At 42.2% G+C, this 24886-nt stretch overlaps 1 protein-coding gene across 1 annotated transcript; it reads right to left on the bottom strand.

The window, feature by feature from the left end:
* Window positions 1–16570: 16570 nt before the first annotated feature.
* Window positions 16571–19755, bottom strand: LOC147606758 (E3 ubiquitin-protein ligase WAV3-like). The gene is made up of 2 exons (XM_086792261.1): window positions 19198–19755; window positions 16571–19076 (listed from the first exon to the last, which is right to left on the bottom strand). Exons 1-2 carry the CDS (start codon window positions 19408–19410, stop codon window positions 16929–16931), a joined length of 2361 nt encoding a protein of 786 aa, XP_086648387.1. The 5' UTR covers window positions 19411–19755; the 3' UTR covers window positions 16571–16928.
* Window positions 19756–24886: the final 5131 nt, after the last annotated feature.

The following is a 24886-nucleotide window of genomic DNA, read 5'->3' on the forward strand; positions in this document are numbered from 1 at the left end:
AAGATGTGGCCTAGAGAATTATCTCATAGCATGTCTAAAGTAGTAGAGGATTTGTTAAGAACTATAGATAATTCTTTCATAGCTTATCTTAAGTAGAGGGTTTGTTAAGAACTATAGGAGCATGAGTAGCGATAGGTACATATGGTTGATATGCACTGGTATGCACTGTTGTAGGTACTGTACCACTAGGTAGCGATGTTGTACTAACTATAGTGGTAACGAGTGCACTTTCCATCATGCTCCTCATCGGAGTAGGCATTGTGGATTCCCTAATGGAAAGTTGAGCCAAAGTTGGAAAGCTAAAGTTACTGCTCGTGGGATCCACCTGCATTGAGACTCCAGGCGAAACAACATACGAAGGATCTACGGGACTCACCGAGGGAGTCTCCAATTGCGACAGGGTTGGTTGTTTAGCCTTGCCCATATCCAAAAATCTCATAGGCCAGTTGCAAACTAGGTTCACTCCCCTATTCTACCTCTCGAATTGGATGATTCTATGGATAACTTCACATATCATTTGTTGTTGTTCATCTAGATTGGTGGCACTAGATGTAGATCGTATGACTTCTAACCAACCTACATGGTATGTATAACCTGTGTATAAGTCAATCAGAGTCTCCTTGTGTAGGTCATATTCCCAATTTTCATTGAGAAATATCCCATCTAAACTTGGTGTGCCAAAATGTTCTCTTGAAGTGGATGCAATGTCACTTCTTGTGGTTTGATGTCTAGGGGCCTCTACTTTAGGAAGAGCATCAGAAGGTGGTAGCTCAATAGGGCCTTCATTACATAAAGTGGGTAGAATATCCACATTGACACTCTTTGGGAGGGTAGGGTCTACATGAGATGTGAATGGCGAATCTACTTCCCCACCTCCTTTGTTTGCTCAAAACAGGGAGCAGTGGTGTGTCACTCACCGCTCAGACTGTCGTCGTGAAGGATTCTCATGCTGCGATGAAGAAGGAGCCGCCTCTACCGCTGTGTCGCCACGCAATGCTCGATCGCTACTACACTCTCTCTCTCTCTCTCTCTCTCTCTCTCTCTCTCTCACACACACACACACACGCTGGAGAAGGAGATGGAGAAGATGAAGCAAGAGCACTTAGAAAATGAGAGGTTTTAGGTTACATTTGACTTTTATATGTAACCTGGCCGTTCACACATGGGCGCCTACACATGGCTGGCCGATCCTAACCCTTATCCTAATGAAATTCGAGATGCGCCTCTCTCATCGGCAATCACCCGATCCCCTTAACCGGCCCATGACTCAGAGTACCTAAAATAATTATATGACGTATAAAGGAATACGTCTCAATGTCCACCATAGGTTAACACACTCACTCAGATTATGCATAAGAGAATGAGTGGTGAGAGTTACATTGTACCTTTCATGTGTGGCTTCTAGGGTTTACACTCTTAGCCAAAGTTAAAAATTAGTTCCTAGGGCTCATTCGGCCACTCTAACTTGACCAAACACCTAATCCACAACTAGTACCCTTCACCTAAGATTCCGTGGTGTGCCTTTAATAGACAAGCGGTGATCACACAAGAAAAATAATATTATATGAGCACATTCTAATGAAATCTAACATTTTTAGAAGCGAATTTGGTAAAAATTGTTAAACATGGTAAGGTGGTCGGCATATCAACGCTGTGGATGTCTCGGGCAACGGTTTAACATGCCCCCCTTCCTGATGCAAATTTCATCCTCGGAAGATGTCAATGAAGACAAGGAACATGAGAAAAGAAACATGAATCTTGGCATTATCTATATAGCAACAAAAATAACAAGTAAGGTGGTCTTGGGAAAACAAGCAAGATTTAGCAAAAAAGAACATTCATCGATGTAGTCATCACAGAATGTAGATAAGACTAGTCAAACTTCCCAAAGATATTACCAAGATAAAAAATAATGTCGATCTAACTTATAAATGAGTACAAAGTCTTCTATCCATGAACTTAGTGCAAGAGTATGCCTAGGGTTATGACCACAATCTCAAAACACAATGATACACATGAACCATCTAAAGCAAGATGCTAACTCTAGGGAAAAAATTACTTAGACAATAATTTACATAGCAAAAGCTATTTTTGTTTTGAAAGAATTTTATTTTTATTGATTGACAGTCGTGAAGCCTCTTGCTCTTAAGACCGATCATAAATTGATCGATCAATGATAAATCATGAGTAAGTCATCCACCAGTCTTTTGCGAGTGCTACATCACATATGGAGATACTTGGTTCTAGCAATGTAATCCTTGTTAAGAAAGATGGATCAAGCTCTCCTACTAGTAAAATATCTACCTAATCGAGCCTAATCTTATACTAATTAAATATGATTAATAAGATTAATCTAAGGTAGATGTAATCTAAGTTTACTCACGATGATAAGTATGTGTAATAGACTCAAACACAATTAGGTTATAAGATTAAGAATTGTACTCATAAAGAGGCTTGAGATGTGTGCAAGTGATATGATTTCATTGCTTGAAATGGTGCCTTTTTATATGAGGAGGTACACCCTTGGGCTTGTACATCAATGTGGGATAATCCCTTTTGCTCATGTGGCTACATGCTATGCTTTGCACTTTCTTGGCTACTCATTCTCACTCCCTACCTCTTTCTTGTGCTCTTTAGCACCACATTTCTCAACACCCCCCCTTGGTGCCAAATCTTTGGGCTACTCAAGGTGGTTGGATGTCGGCTACAACATATTTTCCCCTCCCTCATTTCTAACTTGGCTAGGTAACTTAGAGGCTCTTTTGGCTTGGTTACTCTGTAGCTTAGAGGTTATTTTAAAGATGGTCGGGTTAATTTTTACTCCCCCAGGGTGCTACTTTGGCTACTCTCTGGTGGTCGAGTGTTACAACATTTCACATGATTTTTGGCCTACTCATTTGGTGGCCTTTACAATGTTGGCTTAGGTAGTGAGTCGCTGGAGTTTTCCTCTTTACTGACATCATGCTTATCGGCATCTCTTTGGTCTTTTCTCCTTTAATGTAGACTAGATGCTTTATGCACATTTACACTCGCATACTCATGTGATTGCGGTGTTTTTACATAGGTTGTATGCTTTTTTTTCACATGCACATGCATTAGCGGCTCATTTAACCACTTTTAGAAAACATTTTGAAAAAAAAATTTTTGATGTGATGAAAATATGGGATAACTCTTGATCACTTTATTTTATGCTGTCAAGACCCATGTTAGTACCGCTACGATCACAACCTTTGTCCGTGTTGAAAGCGATGACGCCCATGTTGATAATAAAGCCCATAAACACATTTCATAAGATAGCATGTGAATGCACCCTTTTGTGGATCCCTTTCTCTCTCTTTTTTTTTTTACTTTTTCCCTCTCTTTTTTTAAGAAAACAAAATCTTATCGCCTGCGCTGCGAGCTCGATGGTGCTTCTTTCTAACGACGATGGCATCCGTTTTGCTATGCGCTTTTCGTTTGCTCAGTGGGTCATTCGCTGTGGAGGTGGATGGAGCTTGTCAGTTGTGTGGCCACACTCCTTGCCAGCTTGCGCACCTTAAACTTGGTGGTGCTCACTCCACCTGGAGAATCTTCATGGCACCACCTCTTTGATGGCTTCCTTACTCGGAGGATCACCTTCTGTCATCAAGTTCTTTAAGGCCCCTCTTTGTTCTTTCCAGCATATTCCTTGACCTTCTCACCTCCCTCCTTTGTAGCTACTTGTATACATTCCTGCAGCTTGCCTTTCTCGGCGTCCTTAGCTTCACCGGCATGCTTGGTGGCTCCTCGAGCAGACAAGCTAAGCTTAAAGCCCAGTCGGACCAGCTATGTGAAGGTTTCTGCTCTTGTGGTGTAGAGTAGTTAGTTGCCTCCATGACGATAGCCGCCACCATGAAGATACCCTCATTAGGTTTCGTGTAGATGTTGCTATTGATGCTATGAAAAATTGTTTTTCCAGCCCTACAACCGCATACAATAGCCGTGCAAAATATGGCGATGGTGATAAAGCTCTTTTACAGCCTTCCACCTATGAGTTGGTGAGAAGGTGTTGCTTCCAGCTAGACTCACTTCTTCTTCTTCTTCTTCTTGCCTTGGCCTTCTTTCCAACAGCCTTCTCGCTGCCACAATCTACTCGTGAAAATGACTAGGTCTCTTTCAAAGTTCCTCTTGATATCCTTAATGAGAAACACAACCCTGATGCAAGAGGGCTAAAAGAGAAGATAAACTTAATCTAAAAATAAAACACTTGCTAATGAAATCTAATCATTTCCTTAAAAATTGGAGCGCCTCATCCTAGCTCTCATACCATGTTAAGAAAGACAGATCAAGCTCTCCTAACAAAAGATCTATTTAATCAAGACTAATCTTATACCAATTAAACATGATTAATATGATTAATTTAAGGTGGATGTAATCTAAATTTACTCATGATAATGAGTATGTGCAATAGATTCAAGGGTGGTTGCAGGATTAGGGTGCCCAATTTTGTCTGCTCAGGCATCCTATAAATAGTAAAAAAATAGGCATTTGTTTACCTTTAGTGGCCAATCTCTCCTAGCTAACGAAGAAATTTCCTTTCAAGTTCTCTTTTTGGAACATCATATACAAAGTTGGGAATATAGTTGCATAATCTGAGTAAGCATTAGATAGTTGAAAGTCCTCATTCCCTTAGGTACAAAGTCAATGTATACACCCTGTCCCAAATTAGGACTGATTCTATAAAATGCTAATATCTTTTACATATAAACTCGTATGAGATTCCCACTTTGTATCTTATATCTTCACATAATATAGAGCTTAACTTGATTTTTTAAAGAAAATTTTAAGCTATTTGTCTATTTTTTTTTAAATATTTCAAGGTCTTTAAAGTATTATAATATACGCCACTTTTTGTACCCACAATAACTACCACTTACAATGCTCAATCTTGTAGATCCAAAGAGTGGTAGATAGTGAGACATTATTAGGATGTGGTGGTTAGTCAAAATTGTAAATCCAATGGTTGGATTTTTTCAAAATTCTTCTAGGCTGCTATAAGAAGGCCTGTAAATATAAGTAATCTAATTAAAATTAAATTTTTGATATAAATCATCTAAAACCTATAGGTACTAGTGTAATTATAATGGTGCATCTATGGAAAAAATTTAGATCACTCTAAGTATATGGAAAGATCATTTTTAAACCATTTCATTGTATTTTTGTTTAACTTTGATAATCTAGACTAATTTGTATTAATTTAAGTTATATTGGATTAATTTGAGTGCATGTGTATTTTCTATTAGTTTCTTGATCTCATTTGAAGTACCTTATTGAGATATCGAGCTCATCTAGCGGTGGACACTGATAACCCGCCTGGGGGATAGTCCCCACACTTACACCACTGGCATGGTTTTGCTGAGAGATCATGGGTGATATGCGGCCAGTGGGATGACAGGCTGTGTGACAGCCGCTCTAGAGACTAGCATAGTTATAGCACCAGCTCATTTTAGTTAGGTTCATACTATAGAGAACCCTAGTATGTATTTGGTTGAGTACCTTTTCATGTGGTGTGTACTCTTATCTTTGTATATGGTGTGTTGAGTGTTGTGTGAAGAAGAAGAAGATTTTCTGTCTCTCACCTTGTGTGCTCTCTTTTAGGGTTTTGTGAGTGTGTGTGCTTGCAAGAGTTCAAGCTCTCTTCTCCCCTGCATCTTTTCCTGGTATCAAAGCCTGGTTCATGCTAAGGGCTGAGCTACAAGAAAGAGAAGCACAAGAAGCCCGGGTACGAGGGTAAGAGCTTCATCTCTCTTCCCTATTTGTGTTGGCGACTACACCCTTATCGGGAGCTCTACGGGAGGCACCGGCAAACGATCTCTCATTGAGGAGCTTTCTTCGTGGGAGTAAAGCTATAGGGCAACTATACAATCCTATTGGACAAAAATTTTCAGGCCAAAAATGCATTTCGGGCGCGTTAGGACTTCCGTTTTTCAGAAAGCAGGTGATTTCGAGCACTGCGCGGGTAAGTCATTGATTCTCTACATAACTCTATAATCTATTTTAAGAACTGCAGGAAGACAGATTGGTTATGCAGACATTGTGTGTGCTGCAAGGAGGTCAACAGTTGCCATTGGATGTATGTATGCACATTGAGGTCACTGGTTATGACATTTGAGTGTAGTACAGTATCGCTGCAAAAAATACAGCAGTTTGTGCAGAACAAACTAGAGTGTTGTTTCTGGTAAATTTGTGTGTCTGGCAAGATGTCAAATGATGGCATAAACCAGATTGTTGCTGAGAAGCTTGATAAGAACAACTTCTATGCTTGGAGGTTTAGGTTGACAAATTTCCTGATGGGAAAGGGTTACTGGGACTACATAATAGAAGGTGAGCATGAAGAGGCACCGGAGATACCAGAGATCAATCCAACTGTTTTGCAGATGTGAAAGAGTTCAAGGATTGGAACCAAGGAGCTAGAAAAGTTATGTATTGGCTCTCTATCAGTATACAGGACACCATGATTGGGCACATACAGGATGCCAAGTCCCCGTTTATGGAGACTAAAGGAATTATGAGACAGGGCTGCCAAAGTTTAAAGTTGAAGGTATGCAGAAAATATGTGAAGCATGCCAATTTGGAAAGCAAACAAATCATGTATTTCCACGTGACAAAAATGTGAGCAAAAATGCACTAGATGTTGTGCATTGAGATGTATGGGGTCCTACGAAGACCATGTGTATGGGAGGCTGAAGGTATTATATGACATTTATTGATGACCACACAAGGAAAGTTTGGGTATACTTCATGAAGGAGAAGGGTGAGGTGTTCACTCATTTTCAGAATTTCAAAGTTATGGTTGAAAAGCAAACAGGGAAATATGTAAAGTGCCTAAGGTCAGATGGAGGGGGAGAGTACTTCTCCAATGAGTTCTCTGAATTTTTAAAGAAGAATGGTATTCGGAGACAGTTTACATGCAGATACACTCCGCAACAAAATGGAGTTGCTGAGTAGAAAAACAGGCACATTGCTGAGATTGCACGAGCATTAATGGAAGAGAAGAATTTGCCGCATAGCTATTGGGCTGAGGCTGTTTCTACAGCAGTTTACATCATGAACAGGACTCCAACTGCAGTCATACATGATGTAACTCCAAAGGAGAGGTTTACTGGCAAAAAACCTGATTTGTCTCATCTTAAAGTCTCTGGATACATTGCTTATGTGCATGTGCCAGATGAGCTGAGAACTAAGCTGGATCCAAAAGCTGAAAAATGTGTGTTTCACTACAAGGGATCGGGCTCATACCCGTGCTCCTAGCTGCTAAAAATGACTTGTGAAAAAAAGTAGCGGGCCCGTGTATCGGCGCGTGTATAATCGCGGCCAGAGACATGCGTGTAAAAGCGCGTGTATAGGACTTTTCAGACGCGCTGATACACGGGTGTATACACGCATTCTGTCAGTTCAGCTGCATTTAGACGCGCTGATACAAGCGTATATACATGTGTTTTGTGAATTTAGATATGCTTATACACGCGTATTTCTTAGATTTGATGCGTTTATACAGGCGTGTTTTACAGATTATCCGCGTATATACACGCGGTTTTTTGTAGTTCTGATGCGTTTATACACGCGAACAGAGAGCAAAAAAAAAAATCCAGAGAGTGCTATTTGGTACCTGAATGCTGTTCTAGCATTTCAGCACCCAATAACACTCTCTAGATTTTTTTTTTGTGCATTGGACCATCCACGAAGAACATATCTACGAGGAAGATTAAGACAAGAACGACATGAATGCATACATTGTCAATACACGATTCAAGACAGACATGAATGCAATACTATCGATTCACGATTCAATATTACTATCAAAATTTCACACATATATACAAGGGAGTCCATATCTCGAAGTAGCCCAGGGCTTCAGTTTATAAAAAAATATATACAACCACATCCTCAATATGGAATGTGATACTATAAGTCTGAGTAGACCCAGATGATGACTCGGTGCTCCCTCCATGCTCAGATGAGCTCACATCGGTCGGAATGTCCGATGAGTAGTGCTCACGTCCACCCTCTGCAGTGGCGACGGGTGGATCATTAGCAGCTTGTGCCTGTTCAAGTAATATATAGTATATATATGTAATTCAATAAACCAAAATCATTCGTTTAGAGTTTTCAAGTACCTGTTGATCGTATGGTCTCATGGTCATCTCAAACTGCGCGTCCGTAATACGTCCCTCGGCTCTGAAGATGGCCCATGTGTCACGTCTGCTATGCCGGCGAGCATACGTAGTATCGTGGGTTGTGGGCTTCCTCCCCGTAACCCATCGCTGTATCATAATCAACACAATTTGTAAGATTAAAATAATCATAGAATCAATGAATTAAGTAAACAATCAAATAAAGTGGCAAGATACTTACGAACTCTACCTCCCATGACTCGACGTCGCCAGATCCGAAATGCAAAGATCCAATGGTCTCCATCTGGATCCGTCGTGCCTCCACATGCTGCCTACTCTTCACGCCACCCTCTGCTCGTTTCTTTGCCTCCTTCCACTCGCGTTTGCACGCAGTGGTGGTAGGTTTCTCGGCACAGGATAGCCACCCACCGCAGCTACATTTAGCCCATCATCGTACGCGAGTTTTTTAAGGTGAGATCTTTTATTACTTAAGATCTCCCTTATTCGCGTCCTTCCCCATACATCCAAGAATGTAGCATGTGGGGGATTGGGGTACCGACTATGTACAGCCTCTATCACCTCCCCAACTAATCGGCTATTTTGATCTTTAAATTTAATAAAATAATTTCTATACAAGTTTGATACTACCCCACGCATGTACTCCATTACCTCTTTCCCCCTCGCATCCATCACTATCCCGCCCCTATCCGTCACATCATAGCAGATCACTCCCTCCACCTCTCTCATCTCCTCCTCTTCCGAACTGTCTCCTCTAACTCTTCTCCCTCTATCTCTTCTCTCACGCGTGCCCTACTACCTCCCCCACCAAAGCACCCGCCGCATCCTCCACTCCCACTCTTCCTACTGCTGCGGGCGGGGGATTGTCTACGTGACAGTGGCTGTGAGCCCTGACGTGACGGTGGCTCTGAGGGAGTGGAGTACGTGATGGTGGCTGTGAGCCCTGACGTGACGGTGCTTGGGAGGGTGTACATGAGTGTGTCTAGGACAAGGTATGTCTCCTCGGTGGGCGTGGAAGAGGAGAAGCTGCATGCCATTAGGAAATTTTTGAGGTCATTTTGGGGCCCTGTAAGGAAGTTTTGGGACCCTGTAAGGAAGTTTGACCGGAATATTCCCGCCAAAAAGGGGCACCGGATAAAATTTTTGCAAACGAACTCCAAATTTGTCGGACCTCACATATTTAGATTCTACTCTTCAAAAGCTATACATTGATATATAACACGATAGGGTTCAGAGAAGGGACAAGATAGATACCTAGAAGATTCCTTTTTGCCTGGGAAAGATTCACGTTACGTTCGGAGAAGGGACAAGATAGATACCTAGAAGATTCCTTTTTGCCTGGGAAAGATTCACGTAACGTGAATCTTTCCCAGGCAAAAAGGAATCTTCTAGGTATCTATCTTGTGTTACACGTAACGTGAATCTTTCCCAGGCAAAAAGGAATCTTCTAGGTATCTATCTTGTGTTACGTGAATCTTTCCCAGGAAAAAAGGAATCTTCTAGGTATCTATCTTGTCTCTTCTCCGAACCCTATCGTGTTATATATCAATGGATAGCTTTTGAAGAGTAGAATCTAAATATGTGAGGTCTGACAAATTTGGAGTTCGTTTGCAAAAATTTTATCCGGTGCCTCTTTTTGGAGGGAATATTTCGATCAAACTTCCTTACAGGGTCCCAAAATGACCTCAAAAATTTCCTAATGCGTCTCGTCGGACTCGTAGGCATAGACGACAGTTCAGTGCCCTGGATACTCACGGTAGGGGTATAGACACCAGGCATGGAAGGAGGGGGATGGGCATACATGTACTCTGTAAGCTCAACTAGACCAGGATGGTGCCCAAAATGATTTAGCATCTCCATCAGCCAATTGCTGTACGCAAATGGATCAGATGAAGAACCTGGAATATCCATAAAGAATCTACAAAAATAATCCTCATGTACATCATGGGCTGTCTCTTGACTCACACAAATATCATCATCCAAGTCACCTATCAGCCTGCAAACCATAGAAACAGGAAACACAATCTCGTGTATACACCCATCCAGAAACGCGTGTATACACCCATCCAAAAACGCGTGTATACACCCATCCAGAAACGCGTGTATATCCGCGTGAACAGTCTGTGCAAACAGGATACACACACGGATATACACGCGTTTTTACACGCGACCTGCTCAAAAAAAAATTTGAAAGCGATTGACCTCCGACAATATGTCCTTATAAAAGGCCCACTGTCGCCCTTGTCAGAATCGTTCACCCAAAATCGCAACCAGAGAAACAAAAGGACGGAGACAAACCCAAAAAGCAAAGAGAAAATAGCATAAACAAATCTGAGGACAAATCTGAGGAAGGAGACAAGGCAAAGGACAAACTGACTCACCTCTGAAAAAGTGAGTCTTCTTTCTTGGTCGATTTCCTTCACCCATGTGTGCTCCTTCTCTGCTCCCGCCTTGCGTTATTACTGTCTGTGTTGAAAGAGGCGAAAACGAAAGAGAGCAGATATGTTAGTTCAAAATGTTTATTTGGGGAAGGTGGGTTATTTTTAGTTTAAACAGGTTGTCGCGTGTAGAAACGCGTGTATTCTTGCGTGTATGATAAATTAGCCGCGTTTATACACGCGATTTTTTGGATCTAGCCGCGTTTATACACGCGATTTTCAGGAAGTACCCGCGTTAATACACGCAATTTTTAAGAAATAGCCGCGTTAATACACGCAATTTTTAGGAAATAGCCGCGTTAATACACACGATTTTTATACTTTCATTAAAAACATATTATGATTTTGTGTTTTCTGGTTTGTACATAGGATGTCATCAACCTCCTCAAGCAGTTCTGGGGAAGATGAGACAATGCGTCATCGTAATCGCGATGTGTGGTTGGGACAACGGATCAAATGTATGTGTAATCGATGTCAAGGATGCATTGTACGAGCACGTCGAATTACCTTGAATCACATCTCCATGTATAGAGAATGGAATCAAACAGGTTTAGAGATGAGTAGATGTAAATTGATGGTACTCAAATGACTCATGGTATCCACATTAAATTAATGGAGTTGTAATATATAAACTCTAATTAAAGCAGGATGCAGTACCACACCCTAACATGGTGCCCTACGCGCGACGAGAGCACGCAAAAGCGTCGACGAGAGCACGCAAAGCGTCGACGAGATGATGCTGGAGCTTTGAGATCTATTGTCAGAGATGAGTGGAAAAGGGATGACAATAGCCCTGTTGTGGAAGAGGAAGTGTTTGATGATATGGTGCGGAATCTTAGGATGATTATTGTGGCACAATCTAAGACATATTTAGGCTTGACTTTCGTCGCGTCTTTGTGTATGTTTTGGATGTCAAATGGCAAATGAACGTGGTGGAAAAAGGGCCTAATGCAACGATAAAACGCCATGCAAGTGGCTATGTAACTATTGACTCTACAAAGTTTTGGCAAACAAAGAAAGATAGGCTCGTATTGCCACAACAATGTGAGCAGGTATGCATTTTTTTACTAATGTGTTTCATGTACATATATATCTAAGCTCGCGTACCCCTTGACTTTTGATATGCTAATTAATTACTGCAGTATGTGTATTTGAGTAGGTTATCTATCTACCAATGGTGCATGACATTAAATGGTGGTACGTCATCCCTATTGCACCACGTTCCAAAGTGATATATAATACATTCACTGATATGAAGCATATGGAGGATGTAACAAACCGGAATGAAGATGATGTCGAACATGCCAATGAAGATGTTGTGATCGATGATCAAGAAATAAGAGATGATCATGATAATGAGGATGAGCGTGCCATTTCTCATGATCATGAGAATGACCCTACCATTGAGGATGATGGTGATGTTGATGAGGATGATCAGGACATTGATACCATTATCAATGGACAGAATATCGATAGTGGAATAAATTTAATCGTAGCCTTACAAATTGATCAAATGGATATTGATGTTGATCATTTGGCAAGGATGGATTTTATTAAAGATGAGATCGAACCCTAACCAATCCGTCACTGTATCGTTCTAAATTGATGACATTTCTATTGTATGTGTTGTCTTTTAATTATCATCTCATGATTTATTTTTGATTATATTTCATTATTGTAAATGCATGTAGTGGGATTGTGTAATGATATATACTATAATGTACTATGAGATGGTTTAAAGAAAATAGTTTTTAATTTTGTAAAAGAATTCAGTTTTTCTTTACCAAGCGTGTATTGATGCGTGTATTAATGCGTGTATTGATGCGTGTATATACACGCGCTGATAGATGCCAATATACACACGAATTTAAATGCCAAAATACATGCATCCGATTCTATTCAAATACATGCGCGACCATACACGCGCCCGTAATTTATCGCGTGTATGAAACGCGTGTATGGCAACATTGTCTTGTAGTGTTTATTGGGTATTCCCTTGAGCAAAAGAGATACAGGTGTTATGACCCTGCTACACGCGTGAGTTGAGGGTAAGCAGGGATGTTGTTTTTTATGAGATGAGCAGCTGGTATGCTACTGAAAAAGAAGCTGTTGTTTGGGGCTGATGTGAGTGGAAATGTGGTTGCACAGAATGCAAGTCAACAATCACAGTCTTTGAGTGGACCAAGAGAGTCCTCATCTAGTGGTTAAGTTGATAGACCATGGAGTGGCAGGCTGCGTCATAATACCAGTCCTACAAATGTGATTAGTACATCACATAAAGACAAAGAGAAAGTGGTTGAGCCCCTTAGTATGCCTGACATTTCTGCAAGGCATTCTCATGTTGATGGAGAGTCTAGAGGCTCAGAGATGAGCCTTGATGAGGATCTTGGGATACTAGCTATGAGAGCACCTGGTGTAAAGAAGGCTGTGGAAGCCACATGAATGCAAAGCTGCGAAGATCTGGGAGAGTGAAGAATCCTGCGCAGAGGTTTACCTATGATGGTTATGTGGCACATCACTATGCATACATGGCAAAAGTTGTGCAGGTTGTAGAGCCCACATGCATTGATGAGGCTGTTGGAAATGTGTGTTGAAAGAAAGCTATGGATGAGGAGATGGATGCAGTATATGAAAATGAGACTTGGGATTTAGTGCAATTGCCTGAAGGTAAAAAAGCCATTGGATGCAAGTGGGTGTACAAAGTAAAACATAACAGTGATGGAAGCATAAGCAGGTACAAGGCTAGATTGGTAGCCAAAGGATATGTGCAAACATATGACATTGATTATGAGAAAACTTTCAGCCCAGTTGCCAAGATGGCAATAATGAGAGTTGTGATAGCAGTGGGGCTGCGTCAAAGCAATGGTCTTTACATCAGATGGATGTAAAGAATGCATTCTTGCATGGGGATTTGCAGGAAGAGGTGTATATGTTGCAGCCACCTGGATATGAGGATGTGAGTCACCCTGAGCATGTTTGCAGGTTGAAGAAAGCCTTGTATGGCTTAAAAACAAGCACCAAGAGCATGGTCTGACAAGATTTATGAATATCTTGTCACTTTTGGCTTTCATGTAGCCAATGCAGATTTCTCGTTGTATGTGAGACACAGTGATAGAGGAGTTGTGCTTGTTGTCATCTATGTAGATGACTTGATCATTACGAGGGACCATGATGCAGAGATCTTTGATGTAAAGATCTTGCTTAGATAGAAGTTTGAGATGAAGGATCTGGGAGAGCTCATATATTTCTTGGGCATTGAGGTGATTAGGTCACCACATGGTATTGGATTACTGCAGAGACAGTATGGCTTGGACATGTTGTCTAAGTATAGTATGACAGGCTATAAGCCTATCTCAATGCCATTGGATCAGAATGGCAAGTTGAGTGCAGATTCAGGAGAGATTTTGGAGGATCTTACTATGTATAGGCGCATAGTAGGAAGCTTGATCTACATGATGATCACCAGGCCAGATTTGAGCTATGCTGTTGGGTTGGTGAGTCAATTTATGCAAGTTCCTCGGAAGCCGCATTTGGATGCATTGAGACGCATACTGAGGTATGTGAGGTCTATCTTGCATTGTAGACTATTTTATGAAACTGGGACGACAGGGATATGTGTGCATGGATACACAAATGCTAATTGGGCTGGTAGTATCTCAGATAGAAGATCTACTAGTGGCTTCATGTTTTCTTTGGGGAGTGCTACTATGACTTGGAGTAGCAAGAAGCAGCCTACGGTTGCTCTATCCAGTACCAGAGGCCGAGTACAAAGGTGCTGCTATGGCAGCATGTGAGGTAGCTTGGTTGAGAAAGCTACTTGCAGATTTGGGTCTATCAATGGTGGTGGATAGACAAGTTGTCATTTTCTGTGACAACATTTTAGCAGTATACAGTTGGCCCCAGGAACCCAGTTTTTCATGCTCGCTCACGAAGCATATAGAGGTCCACTACCATTTCAGAGAGAAGGTTTTGGCGCAGGATGAGGTACACCCTTGGACTTGTACATCAATGTGATATGATTTCATTGCTTGAAATGGCCCCCTTTTATATGAGGAGGTACACCCTTGGACTTGTACATCAATGTGGGATAATCCCTTTTGCTCATGTGGTTACATGCTATACTCTTCACTTTCTTGGCTACTCATTCTCACTCCCTACCTCTTTCTTGTACTCTTTGGTACGACATTTCTCAACAATCCTACATGGTTTCTCCCTCGTCTTTCTTAAGCTTATATATCTATATGGCTCCACTAGGCAAGAATCCCACTATAAAGGTATGTCTCAAAACCTCATAGCTAGCACTTTCAAGTGGGTTTAGTGACTTAAACCATTGGCTTACTTTACCTTCGAGGTAAAGTGTAAATGAATAGATCTTGTGATGGGATCAGCAATCCTTCCCACCATGGCTTCGTAAGTTTAATCATACTTCTCTAGATACTGAATGGGATCTCCAATTCCATCAAATTTGGTCATCATCCTTGAGATGTGAAATTGCTTGGTTTTGCGAGCTCTTAGCTGTCGCAACCCCCATTCCCTTTATTTCGAATGCCATCCTAAGTATATCTTCTACGTATTCACATGGTGTTGGAATGTAAGGAGGTGGTTGCACAAATCCCTCTATTTCAAGATATGGGATCTCTTATATGAGGTTAGGCTACATAGTTTCTAATGGCTCTTGTCCTTCACCAACCTAGCCTTAAGACTATTAAATCATCAACTAAGGACATGTTTTGTGAATGCTCCTATGGATCCTTTTTGTGATGAGGTAGTCCCTAACAGTGGCTCCTTACCTCTCCTTATGTTCCTTATTCCTCAACCAAAACAAGAAATAACTAGAACTTGGTTCCATGGTAAAGGCGCTTCTGTGGAGAGCAGGACTTCTGCTTACATAATAGGATCTTGTGGAGAGCGAGGCTCCTACTTGCGATGTGTGCACTTGTTGTTATGCATACTGTGGAATATTTTTCCCTCGTGGTATAATGTGTAGAAAAAGAGACATGTCTCGATCACCGTAATTGTGGCTATTAGGCTCTTTGCTAGTTATGGTCGATTAGTTTCATCCAAATAGAAATATTCTATTAAATCCTAAATTAGGAAAAAGGTTTATTAAGTTAAGGGACTTTAATTTAAAAAAGGATTTTATAAAGTATCCATTGAGGGCACATGCTATTTAAATTTTATAAAATAAACCTATGCATATTATAATAAAAACCATCCTTGAAGCATTGTGCAAATGTGCATGATATTTTTTATGGTGGGTAAAGGAATCCCAAATGTGTGTGGTAGGTAGTATCAAATGGGTCCATGTAACAACCCTTTTAGAGGGTGAAAGAAACTTATGAGGAGTAATTTTCAAGTCTTCAAGGGGAAAGTAGTTGTGTTGTGTGCAAGTGGAGTTCAAAATGCATGGAAGGTCTCGAATAGTAGAAGAGATTAGAAGTGTATTCTAAAACAATCATGGTTGAATCTATATGCACTTCATGATGTTACACCAATAGCCTCCCCATTATACAAAATGTCCAAAGGACTTACAAGGTTTGTAAAGGAGGCATTTCAAACACTAAAGGCAAAGGCAATCAATGCTCCAACACTTTGACAATCAAGGTGGAGCATTATTATCCATAATCACATAGATGCTTCAAGAGATTATTTTCCATGTTCATGCGATGCTTCAAGCCTTTGTCATCAAAGTTATAATGGCTCAACCCGAGGGCACATTGGATTCACTATTTTTGTTTGATAGTTTTAAAAAAATCATCAACACTCGAGAAAGCTTACACTACTACTGAGCACAAGGCATTGGTTATAGTGTTTAGTGTTCAATAAAAACTGACATTATTTTACTTATCGTTGTTCCATTTCTAGTTGACCATCAAGCTCTTCTTCATAAGATCAGTAAAGTGATGGTCCAAGAAGGCATGCAACTTGCAACTAGGCAAGCAACATGGAAAAAAGCAATATTTTAGACTATATACACACTTCTTGATAGCTCAGGACGTTTGTATTAGACTTCAAAACTAAGGTGCCATATACACCTTGTGATATGGAGGTCCTTAGAAGGGGAAAAGACCATTCGAGGAATATGAATGTACATTGCACCACAAGACGATGACATGACTTGCAAAGGTCAAAGGTTCCTTCAGGTCCAAAAAAACAAAGTTGAGATATGGAGGTCCTTAGAAGGGGAAAAGACCATTCGGGCAATATGAATGTACATTGTACCACCTTATGAACAAGACGATGACATGACTTGCAAAGGTGAAAGGTTCCTTCAGGTCCAAAAAAAAAAAAGAGTGACGGCAATTATTATCCTCTGTGAATCCAACACGTGCAGAAGAGGTCACGGTCTGATGACACTATCAAAGCTGGCAAGACGGGCGAGGCTGCTCCCGGGGCGCGGTTCGAGAATGTGGCGGCGGCGCGGAGACGGCGGCGGGAGGCCACGGGCATAAGCGGGCGGCGAAGCTTGCGGGGGCGGCGGAGCCAGCGTGCGGGAGCGCAGCAGCATGGTGTTCATGGAGGGAGTGCGGTAGCCGTCCGAGGCAGCTTCCTCGCTTCTGCTTCTGGCACGTGTGGTGGCGCGCTGGCGGAGATGGGAGCTCTGCGCAGAGAGGGCGTAGGCACGGCCGCAGGTCTGGTACATGTGCCGATTGTTCATGCTACCCTGGATGCGGGCCAGCTCGGCGTCCAAGGCGGCGGTGAGCTTGTCACCGCTCTGCAAGGCGGCTGAGCTCTGCAAACGTTGGCGGACTACCTCCAAGGAGCGCTGCGCAGCCGAAAGGTCCCCGGCGTCCGCCAGAGAGCGGGCTTCGACGATCGCGTGAGCGGCCTGCAGACGGTTGCGGTGACGGTCTACCTCGATGCAAGGGGTGCGGTCGACGTCAGAGACTTGCGACGGTCGGCGGACAAAAACCTGTGTGGCTGCGGTGTGGAGGGAGGCGCCGGAGACGGGGTCACTGTAGCGAGCGTGCACGAGCAGAAGAGCCTCTCCATCTGTGGCGGTCCGCAGAGCCGGCAGCCGGAGATTGACGAGCAGGTCGCGCTCCTCGTCGGCGTAGAGGTCGCCCAGATTGACACGCGCATGGAGGCCGGCGGCGATTGTTTGGCAAGAGTAGCTGCCGGCCTCCAACCCGAGGAGCTGCGCAGTGGCGGGATTCACCACGTGCACCTCCACTCCCACTCGCAGAGCCACCACGCTAAGTAAGCCGCCAAGGCACTGAGCGAATGCGTCCTGCACAAGCCCCTCCCCTTGGATGAACGAGAAGGTGCCACCGGATTCCTCCGAGATGGTGTGCATAGTCCCAGCATCATGGTCGACTCCCAGGCCGAAAGTGTGCACAGGTATTTGAAAATGGCCATAACGATTGGCTTCCGACGGTGGCAGAGGAGTCGGCGTTGGCGTTGGTGTCGGTGACGGTGACGGAGAACGCATGGTGAAGGAGTCCTGGCCGTCGGAGAGGAGCATGATTGTGGCTACCGGATTTCGATGCCGGCGCTGCTGCAGTATGGCAGTCCCCTTGCGGAGGCCGTCGGCGATGCTGGTACCCCCTGTGCACGCCAGAGAATCCACGGCCTGCAGCACCGCCCGTCGCCCCTCCACTGTCATTCGGCGTAGGGCTATCATCCGCCGTGCACTAGAGGCAAATGCCACCACACTTAGCCGGTCAGCCGCTCCCAAACTTCTCACTACCAGCCTCATAGCCCGCTTGAGCAATGCCAATTTCTGCCCAGCCATGCTTCCGCTCACATCCAGCACGGCCACCAGGTCTACGGCCGCCCGCCGCTGTCCGGCTAGCAGCGCAGCCGAACTGCCGAGCATGTTGGCCAGCTGCTCCTCCTCATTCCTGGCCGCCGCTGCCTTCACATGGACCAGCACGGTCAGGCTCTCACGCTCTTCCGAGAATCCCACCTCGCTCTCCTCTGCCAGCGCTGTGATTTGCATGGCCTGGGACGAAGCGACGGCGGCGGCCCCCTGATCCTCGCCGCCGCGCGTCGAGAAGCAGCTTCCGTCTCCGTCCACGATCGTCCCCCCAGATTCCAACGGCTCATCGTCGTCAAATCTAGCGGGCTCCAACTCTGTCAGCTGCTTCTCTCTGTCCTCCGCCGATCGGAAGTTGGCTATAGATTCATCGAGCATTCGGAGAACGGGCTCGAGCCGACGCTGCTCCTCCTCTGCGTCCCTCAGAGCCTCCCGCATCTGATCGCCGGGTCGAGAGTCGGGCGGGCGGGGGCTAACCGAAGATGCTCGTCTCTGGAGCCGTCCGGGGGAGTGACCGCCGGTCAAACGGGGGCTCTTGTCGGAGGACTTGAGCGCCGGGCCTTGCCAGGGAACGTCCTTCCAAGTGGCGCGACAGACGGGGCAAACGAGGTTTCCATATCTGACGTTGGAGGCGATGCAGGAGAAGTGGAAGGAGTGGGAGCATTCAGCTGTGAAGAGGGCGTGGCCGTGGCCTGGTTTCATAGTCTCCAGGCAGATGGCACATGTACTCTGATCAGCACGTTCAATTCACCAGAAAACATTAATGAGCGAGCCATTCAAGGAAGACAAGCCATGAAAACAGCGACCATAACAATAATTGTCAGAAATAGTTGGGCTTCCTAGTGCCTACCGGCCGGGCGGAGATGCGCAGAGAGTTCCGCATGAGGTGCAGTTTGGGCGAAAATCTGGGTGAAAGCGGCAGTGCGTTGGGTGAAGAATTGGAACGACAGTAAGTTCCCCCGTCATCCGCATTAATGAACTGCCCATTGTCTGCTGAAGAAGCCGAAACGCAAACATGAAGCCCGAGTGCATTGCGCGCCTTCCTCCATCCAGACATCACCATTGTTGTGCCAGAGAAGCACAGCTCAGTGCTCACACAAACACCCAATCAATCTCTCTATAGTAGCCTACACCTCAATCAAAGGCCCCAAAACCCAAGTTGCCATGCTTAACGTAAGAGGCATCCACCAATGGTGCAAGGGTCATGAATCATGATTTCTACGCGTAAAAGAGCTCGTCACATTCATTCAGGGGACTGTGTCACAGACTTCACTGCTGCTGATCTCAATTTGAAGGAGTTACTACCTAGGCTATGGAGGACGGTACCGGAGAGACAAGAAAGAGATGGGTGGAGTCAGAGTCAGAGCTATCGGGAATCGGGACGTGCACTTCCCTGGCGTGCGCCACTGCGCCCTTTACGAGAGACGAGGCTTTCAAGGTCGCTGCGAGTCTGCTGGTGAGCCCCACACACAGTGCTGCTTGTTGACGGAACTTGGAAAGGACCCTCTTAGTTTGTCCGAGCCGCCGAGGTACCAGTCACCAGCACGTTACACGACGGAAAGGAGAGAGACAGAGAGAAAACAATGATGGGCACAGCCCTCAAATTTGTACCCTTTAAAAGAGGCTTACGCGATAATACGGTTTAGCCTTCATAATAATAAGCAAAAATCAGTTGTCTAATGCTCACGCTGTACTAACAGAGGCGTTGTAGTTGGAAAATAGCCATCTCGGCTAGCTCACTCTCCCGAGTTCCGTGGATCTCATGTCCTAGGTTCGAATCACAAATCGATACCAGAGGCGGGCCCTTGAGAATCTAGCATATCGAGATGAGAGGTGTAGCCAATCACCCCGAAATTTGTTGCCAATGTGCAGCAAGACCATCTCGGCTAGCTCACTCTCCCGGGTTCCGTGGATCTCATGTCCTAGGTTCGAATCACAACATATTGTTTTTTACCAAAATACATATATATATATATATCAAAAAGCATTACATCATATTAGACTTTAGCCATAGGCCACGAAAATATTGTTTTTTACCAAGATACATATATATATATATATCAAAAAGCATTACATCATATCAGACTTACCATACCAGCTAATTTATCTTTCAAGCTCTATTTAAGCAAGTTACAAATGAGATCCCATCTATCATCCTCAAATACAAAAGAGGATTTCTCCCAAGATATCTGATATCCAAGTAGAATGCAAGCTTCCACCATAGCCTCAGTGGTGCATTCTCTGGCAGCTTGTTTCTCCAACACATCCCCTTTCAGTTGTCTAAGGCTCACGCTGTACTAACAGAGACCTTGTAGTTGGAAAATAGCCTAACTAGGCCATAGGCCACGAAAATATTGTTTTTTTGACCAATATATATATATATATATATATATATATATATCAATAAGCAAAAATCAATTGTCTAAGGCTCACGTTGTACTAACAGAGACCTTGTAGTTGGAAAATAGCCTAACTAGGCCATAGGCCACAAAAATATTATTTTTTTGACCAATATATATATATATATATATATATATATATATATATATCAAAAAGCATTACATCATATCATACTTACAATAGCTAATTTATCCTTCAAGCTCTATTTAAGCAAGTTACAAATGAGATCCCATCTATCATCCTCAAATACAAAACAAGATTTCTTCCAAGATATCTGATATCCAAGCAGAATGCAAGCTTCAACCATAGCCTCAGTGGTGCGTCCTCTGGCAGCCTGTTTCTCCAACACATCCCCTTTCTTGGACTAGATTTTGACTGTGGGTCTGGTGCAACAACTGGGTTCTCAATAAAGGCAACAAAAGTGTAGTTTATCTGCTTCACCAAAATATTGTTTTGCATATATTCGCCCTTAACCAATAGGCATTAATCAAAATCCTTTTTTAACAGTTTCCTCTAATGGCTTTTTTAGAATCCCCACCTTTTTTTAATAGAAGGTGGCCACGTGTCATTATGCATGTCCCGCTCTGTCAGTTCTCTCTCTCCACACAGCTAGCCTCTCTCGTCTCTCTCCCTTCTCCATCAAAGTTACGATCATGGCCCACCTCTCTCTCTCTCTCTCTCTCTCTCTCTCTCTCTCTCTCTCTCTCAAGTCTACGCTGCATTATTCTGTGTGTGTCATTGTTTCTCTTGCAAAGGTGGGATCCCACTTTCTAGTTTCTCTAATGTAGGCTCTCTCTCTCTCTCTCTCTCTCTCTCTCTCTCTCTCTCTCTCTCTCTCTCTCGTGAGTAGATGCTGTGGGGTCCCCTGCCCATTTATGAAGGAGGCTACAGGCTTGGTTTTTGGTGTGCACCTTTGCCCTTCAAAATTGACGGGTTTGGTGAAATATAGCAAGTTTTTTTGTATTAGTGCAATTTTTACAATTTTGTAAGCATTTTACAATTTTGCAAGTATTTTACAGCCAAAATGCTTAAAAACGAGCATGATGCCCGTCAAAAAGCAACTATGGGGGAGGTTATCCTTAAGAAGGGATCCTTCAAAAGAAAGGCTTTTAGCCTACTGGGCACACTAAATCCCACAGCGTTAGCCCCCTTCTGTCTCAAAAGGGAAGTACAAGGTTCTAATGTACCTTGTGAATATGTAATTAATAAAAAAGGCTAAGTTTTCGAAAAAATTTAGTGTGCCCTTCTTATCTCTTTGCCTAGAAATAGAGGTTTACTAAGAGCCTTCAAATTTTGAGGGCTCTCTTGTTAACATTCCAAGAAGTATAGATAAAATTCGCCCCTTTTAAAGAAATTATGGCACCTTGCAAATTTTAGATCTATCCCAATTCAATAAAGATTTATTGAATACTTGGCTTCTCTAGGTCCTCTCTAGACCTTTAAGTTGAAGGTTAGGCCTCAAATTTGAAGGCTTTTAATAATTCTCACTCTTCCATGTAAAAAATTATATTAGAAAAATATTAAACATACTTTAATTTAAAAAAAACACATTAACAATTTCTCCAAAGCTTTGAAGCCCTTTTTCTCATCCTAACCTTCTAATATAAGCATGTGGGAGTTGTGGTGCATCACATACGAGGATAAAAGATTCATAACTGCCTAGTTATAAGAGCCTTCACATAATAAAACAGAAAAGGATAAAAAATCTTCACTCTCCATGAGTCATTATTGATCTCTCTTTCCTAACACCATGAGTTATTTCCACTACCCATTGTAGTAAATGTGTAAAGACCCTAATAAGCTATTCATTATTTATGTATTTGATCTTGAGTTTTGTGATCATTGCCCAAGTTCCAAAGCAAATCTTCTCAACAAATTTCACTAGTGTTGATTGTGGGTTTTGAATTGTTAAGAAGTGTGTACACAGTCCTTAGCCCATGTTATCACAATCTAGTAATGCATATATCTTGTCGCACTCACCCACATGCAAGGGAGAATTTTAGTCACTTACAATTTTTTTTTCCTTAAAAATAGTGGGTAGCCCACTAAGAGATCCCCATTTAAAAAAACAACACCCATTTCATTAGTCTTCTTTCTCATTCATGGGATGATACTTTTCAAGTTGGTAGATAGTTTTCAAGTTCTTTCATTCTTGAAAGATACAACAATGAGGAGAGACAGGAAGGAAGGGTCAAAATATTGAAGATTCGATTCTCTAATGATTTAACTTTATTATATCATGAGTAAATGTATTCAACATCCCACAAAGTAGTAGACAAAAGTGGTCCATTAATATAACAAAGGGATATTAGATGTGTTCGTTAAGTAGCATAATGGAGGAGCATGCTCAAAGTACACTAGTTATGATTTGATCTTTCTTTATGTCCACTTTCTTTCATCCTTGAAAGCTATAGTTATAGTGGAGAACAATAGGGTTGGGTCAAAATGTATAAGATTCTATTCTCTGATAGTTTTACTTTATTTTCTCATGAGTGAATATAATTAACCTCCCACAAAACAGTGGAAAAAATTGGTTCATGAATTAAATAAATGGATACTAGATGTGTTAGTTAGGTAGCATCATTACGGAGCATGGTCAAAGTATACCAATGATGATTTGGATGTCTTGCCTAATACCGATAACAAAGGATTACTCCATGTTAATGTTTCTTATCTTTGGCTGCTTTCTTGAACTTTTCTATAATCCTAGTATCAAGCCTTTGAACATCATATTAGCACCCAAGTTCACAAGCTAAATCAAGCACTTGTATATTTGGTCATTTACATCTAGGATGCAAGGCTCCTTCTCCGATGTTTCTTAGTGTCCAAGGTGATCAAAGGTAGTTGATATTAGTTATAAATAGAAAGCTAATAATCATAATGATTGTAGATTGCAGAGTTTGTTTTGTTGATTATGATAACATCTAAAGTGGCCGTTAATATAAACAAAATCATTATCCTCATGATCACATTCTTGTCTTAATAGTAAAAACATGGGAGGTAGCATACAAATCATCACCACTAGTTATATTTTAAGTATCTATTATTGCATGCTTCCTATGGAGGGAAATATCATGTTAGCCGTTTGAATTATCAAAATGTTATCCTATAACTTTTTCATGTTAGAATAAAAACACACATTTTGATGTATCATGACTTTTATGTAGCATACCACTTCTTGTACTACTATCACAATCCAATTAACAAATAGATTCAATTGAAAATACTACACACATTTATTATCCTTGAACTATTTTCAAGAAGCGCATTCCTTCACGTACTATAGGCATGTGTGAACAACACATCCAGACTAGCTTTAGCCATATAAAAGTGGTCAAAAATAAAGCACATTTATTCACCTTCTATAGGTCTTTAAGAGAACATAATGTGAAGGAAATTGTAAATCTTCTTGAGCTTCAATAAATCTTTATCTAGACTTCTTGTATGAGCTTATCATGGATGTCTCAAAGAACACCATATTAACATTTTTCTTAACTCATTATTAAGTTTAAAGTCAAGACCATGAACTAATTACTCTCTACAATGTAGAGTTTAAATTGTATGGGTGTTATTAGCTTAAAATCTAAGAGAATTTAAGGCTTGTTAAATGGATGAAGCGATCATCATATAAACTAGGTAATTTTAAGAGACATGAGCCTACTTTAGTGCTTGAGATGCTCTTGACAACGATTCGTTAAATGGATAAAACGATATAAACTAGGTAATTTTAAGAGAGATGAGACTAGTTTAGCGCTTGAGATGCTCTTTACAAACACATGATTTGAATTGGATCTTGCTTGTTTATGAAGCAAAGCATTCCCAAAAAGCCAAGCATGAATGCACATGTGTGGGCACACATGCATGCATGCATGTACACATGCACAAATTGGGAATGCTTTGCTTGTTTATGAAGCAAAGCATTCCCAAAAAGCCAAGCATGCATGCACATGTGTGGGCACACATGCATGCAATGCATGCACATGCACATACACAAACTCTATCTCTCTCTCACATACACACATATACTTAGGCCTTGGAGAGACTAGTTTAACGCTTTTTACAACCACATGATTTGAATTAATCTTTGCATGTTTATGAAGCAAAGCATGCATGCATGCACATGTGTGCACACACTTACA

This window comes from Cibotium barometz, chromosome 57 (genome assembly GCF_041138505.1).
Source record: "Cibotium barometz isolate CiBa-2024 chromosome 57, ASM4113850v1, whole genome shotgun sequence".
Lineage (NCBI taxonomy): Eukaryota > Viridiplantae > Streptophyta > Polypodiopsida > Cyatheales > Cibotiaceae > Cibotium > Cibotium barometz.

Excerpts from the sequence above, each read along its gene's own strand:
- LOC147606758 (XM_086792261.1), bottom strand. The coding sequence starts at position 19,410 with ATGGTGATGTCTGGATGGAGGAAGGCGCGCAATGCACTCGGGCTTCAT. Across the intron at positions 19,077-19,197 it reads TGCGCATCTCCGCCCGGCCG|AGTACATGTGCCATCTGCCT; the intron begins GTAGGCACTAGG and ends CGTGCTGATCAG.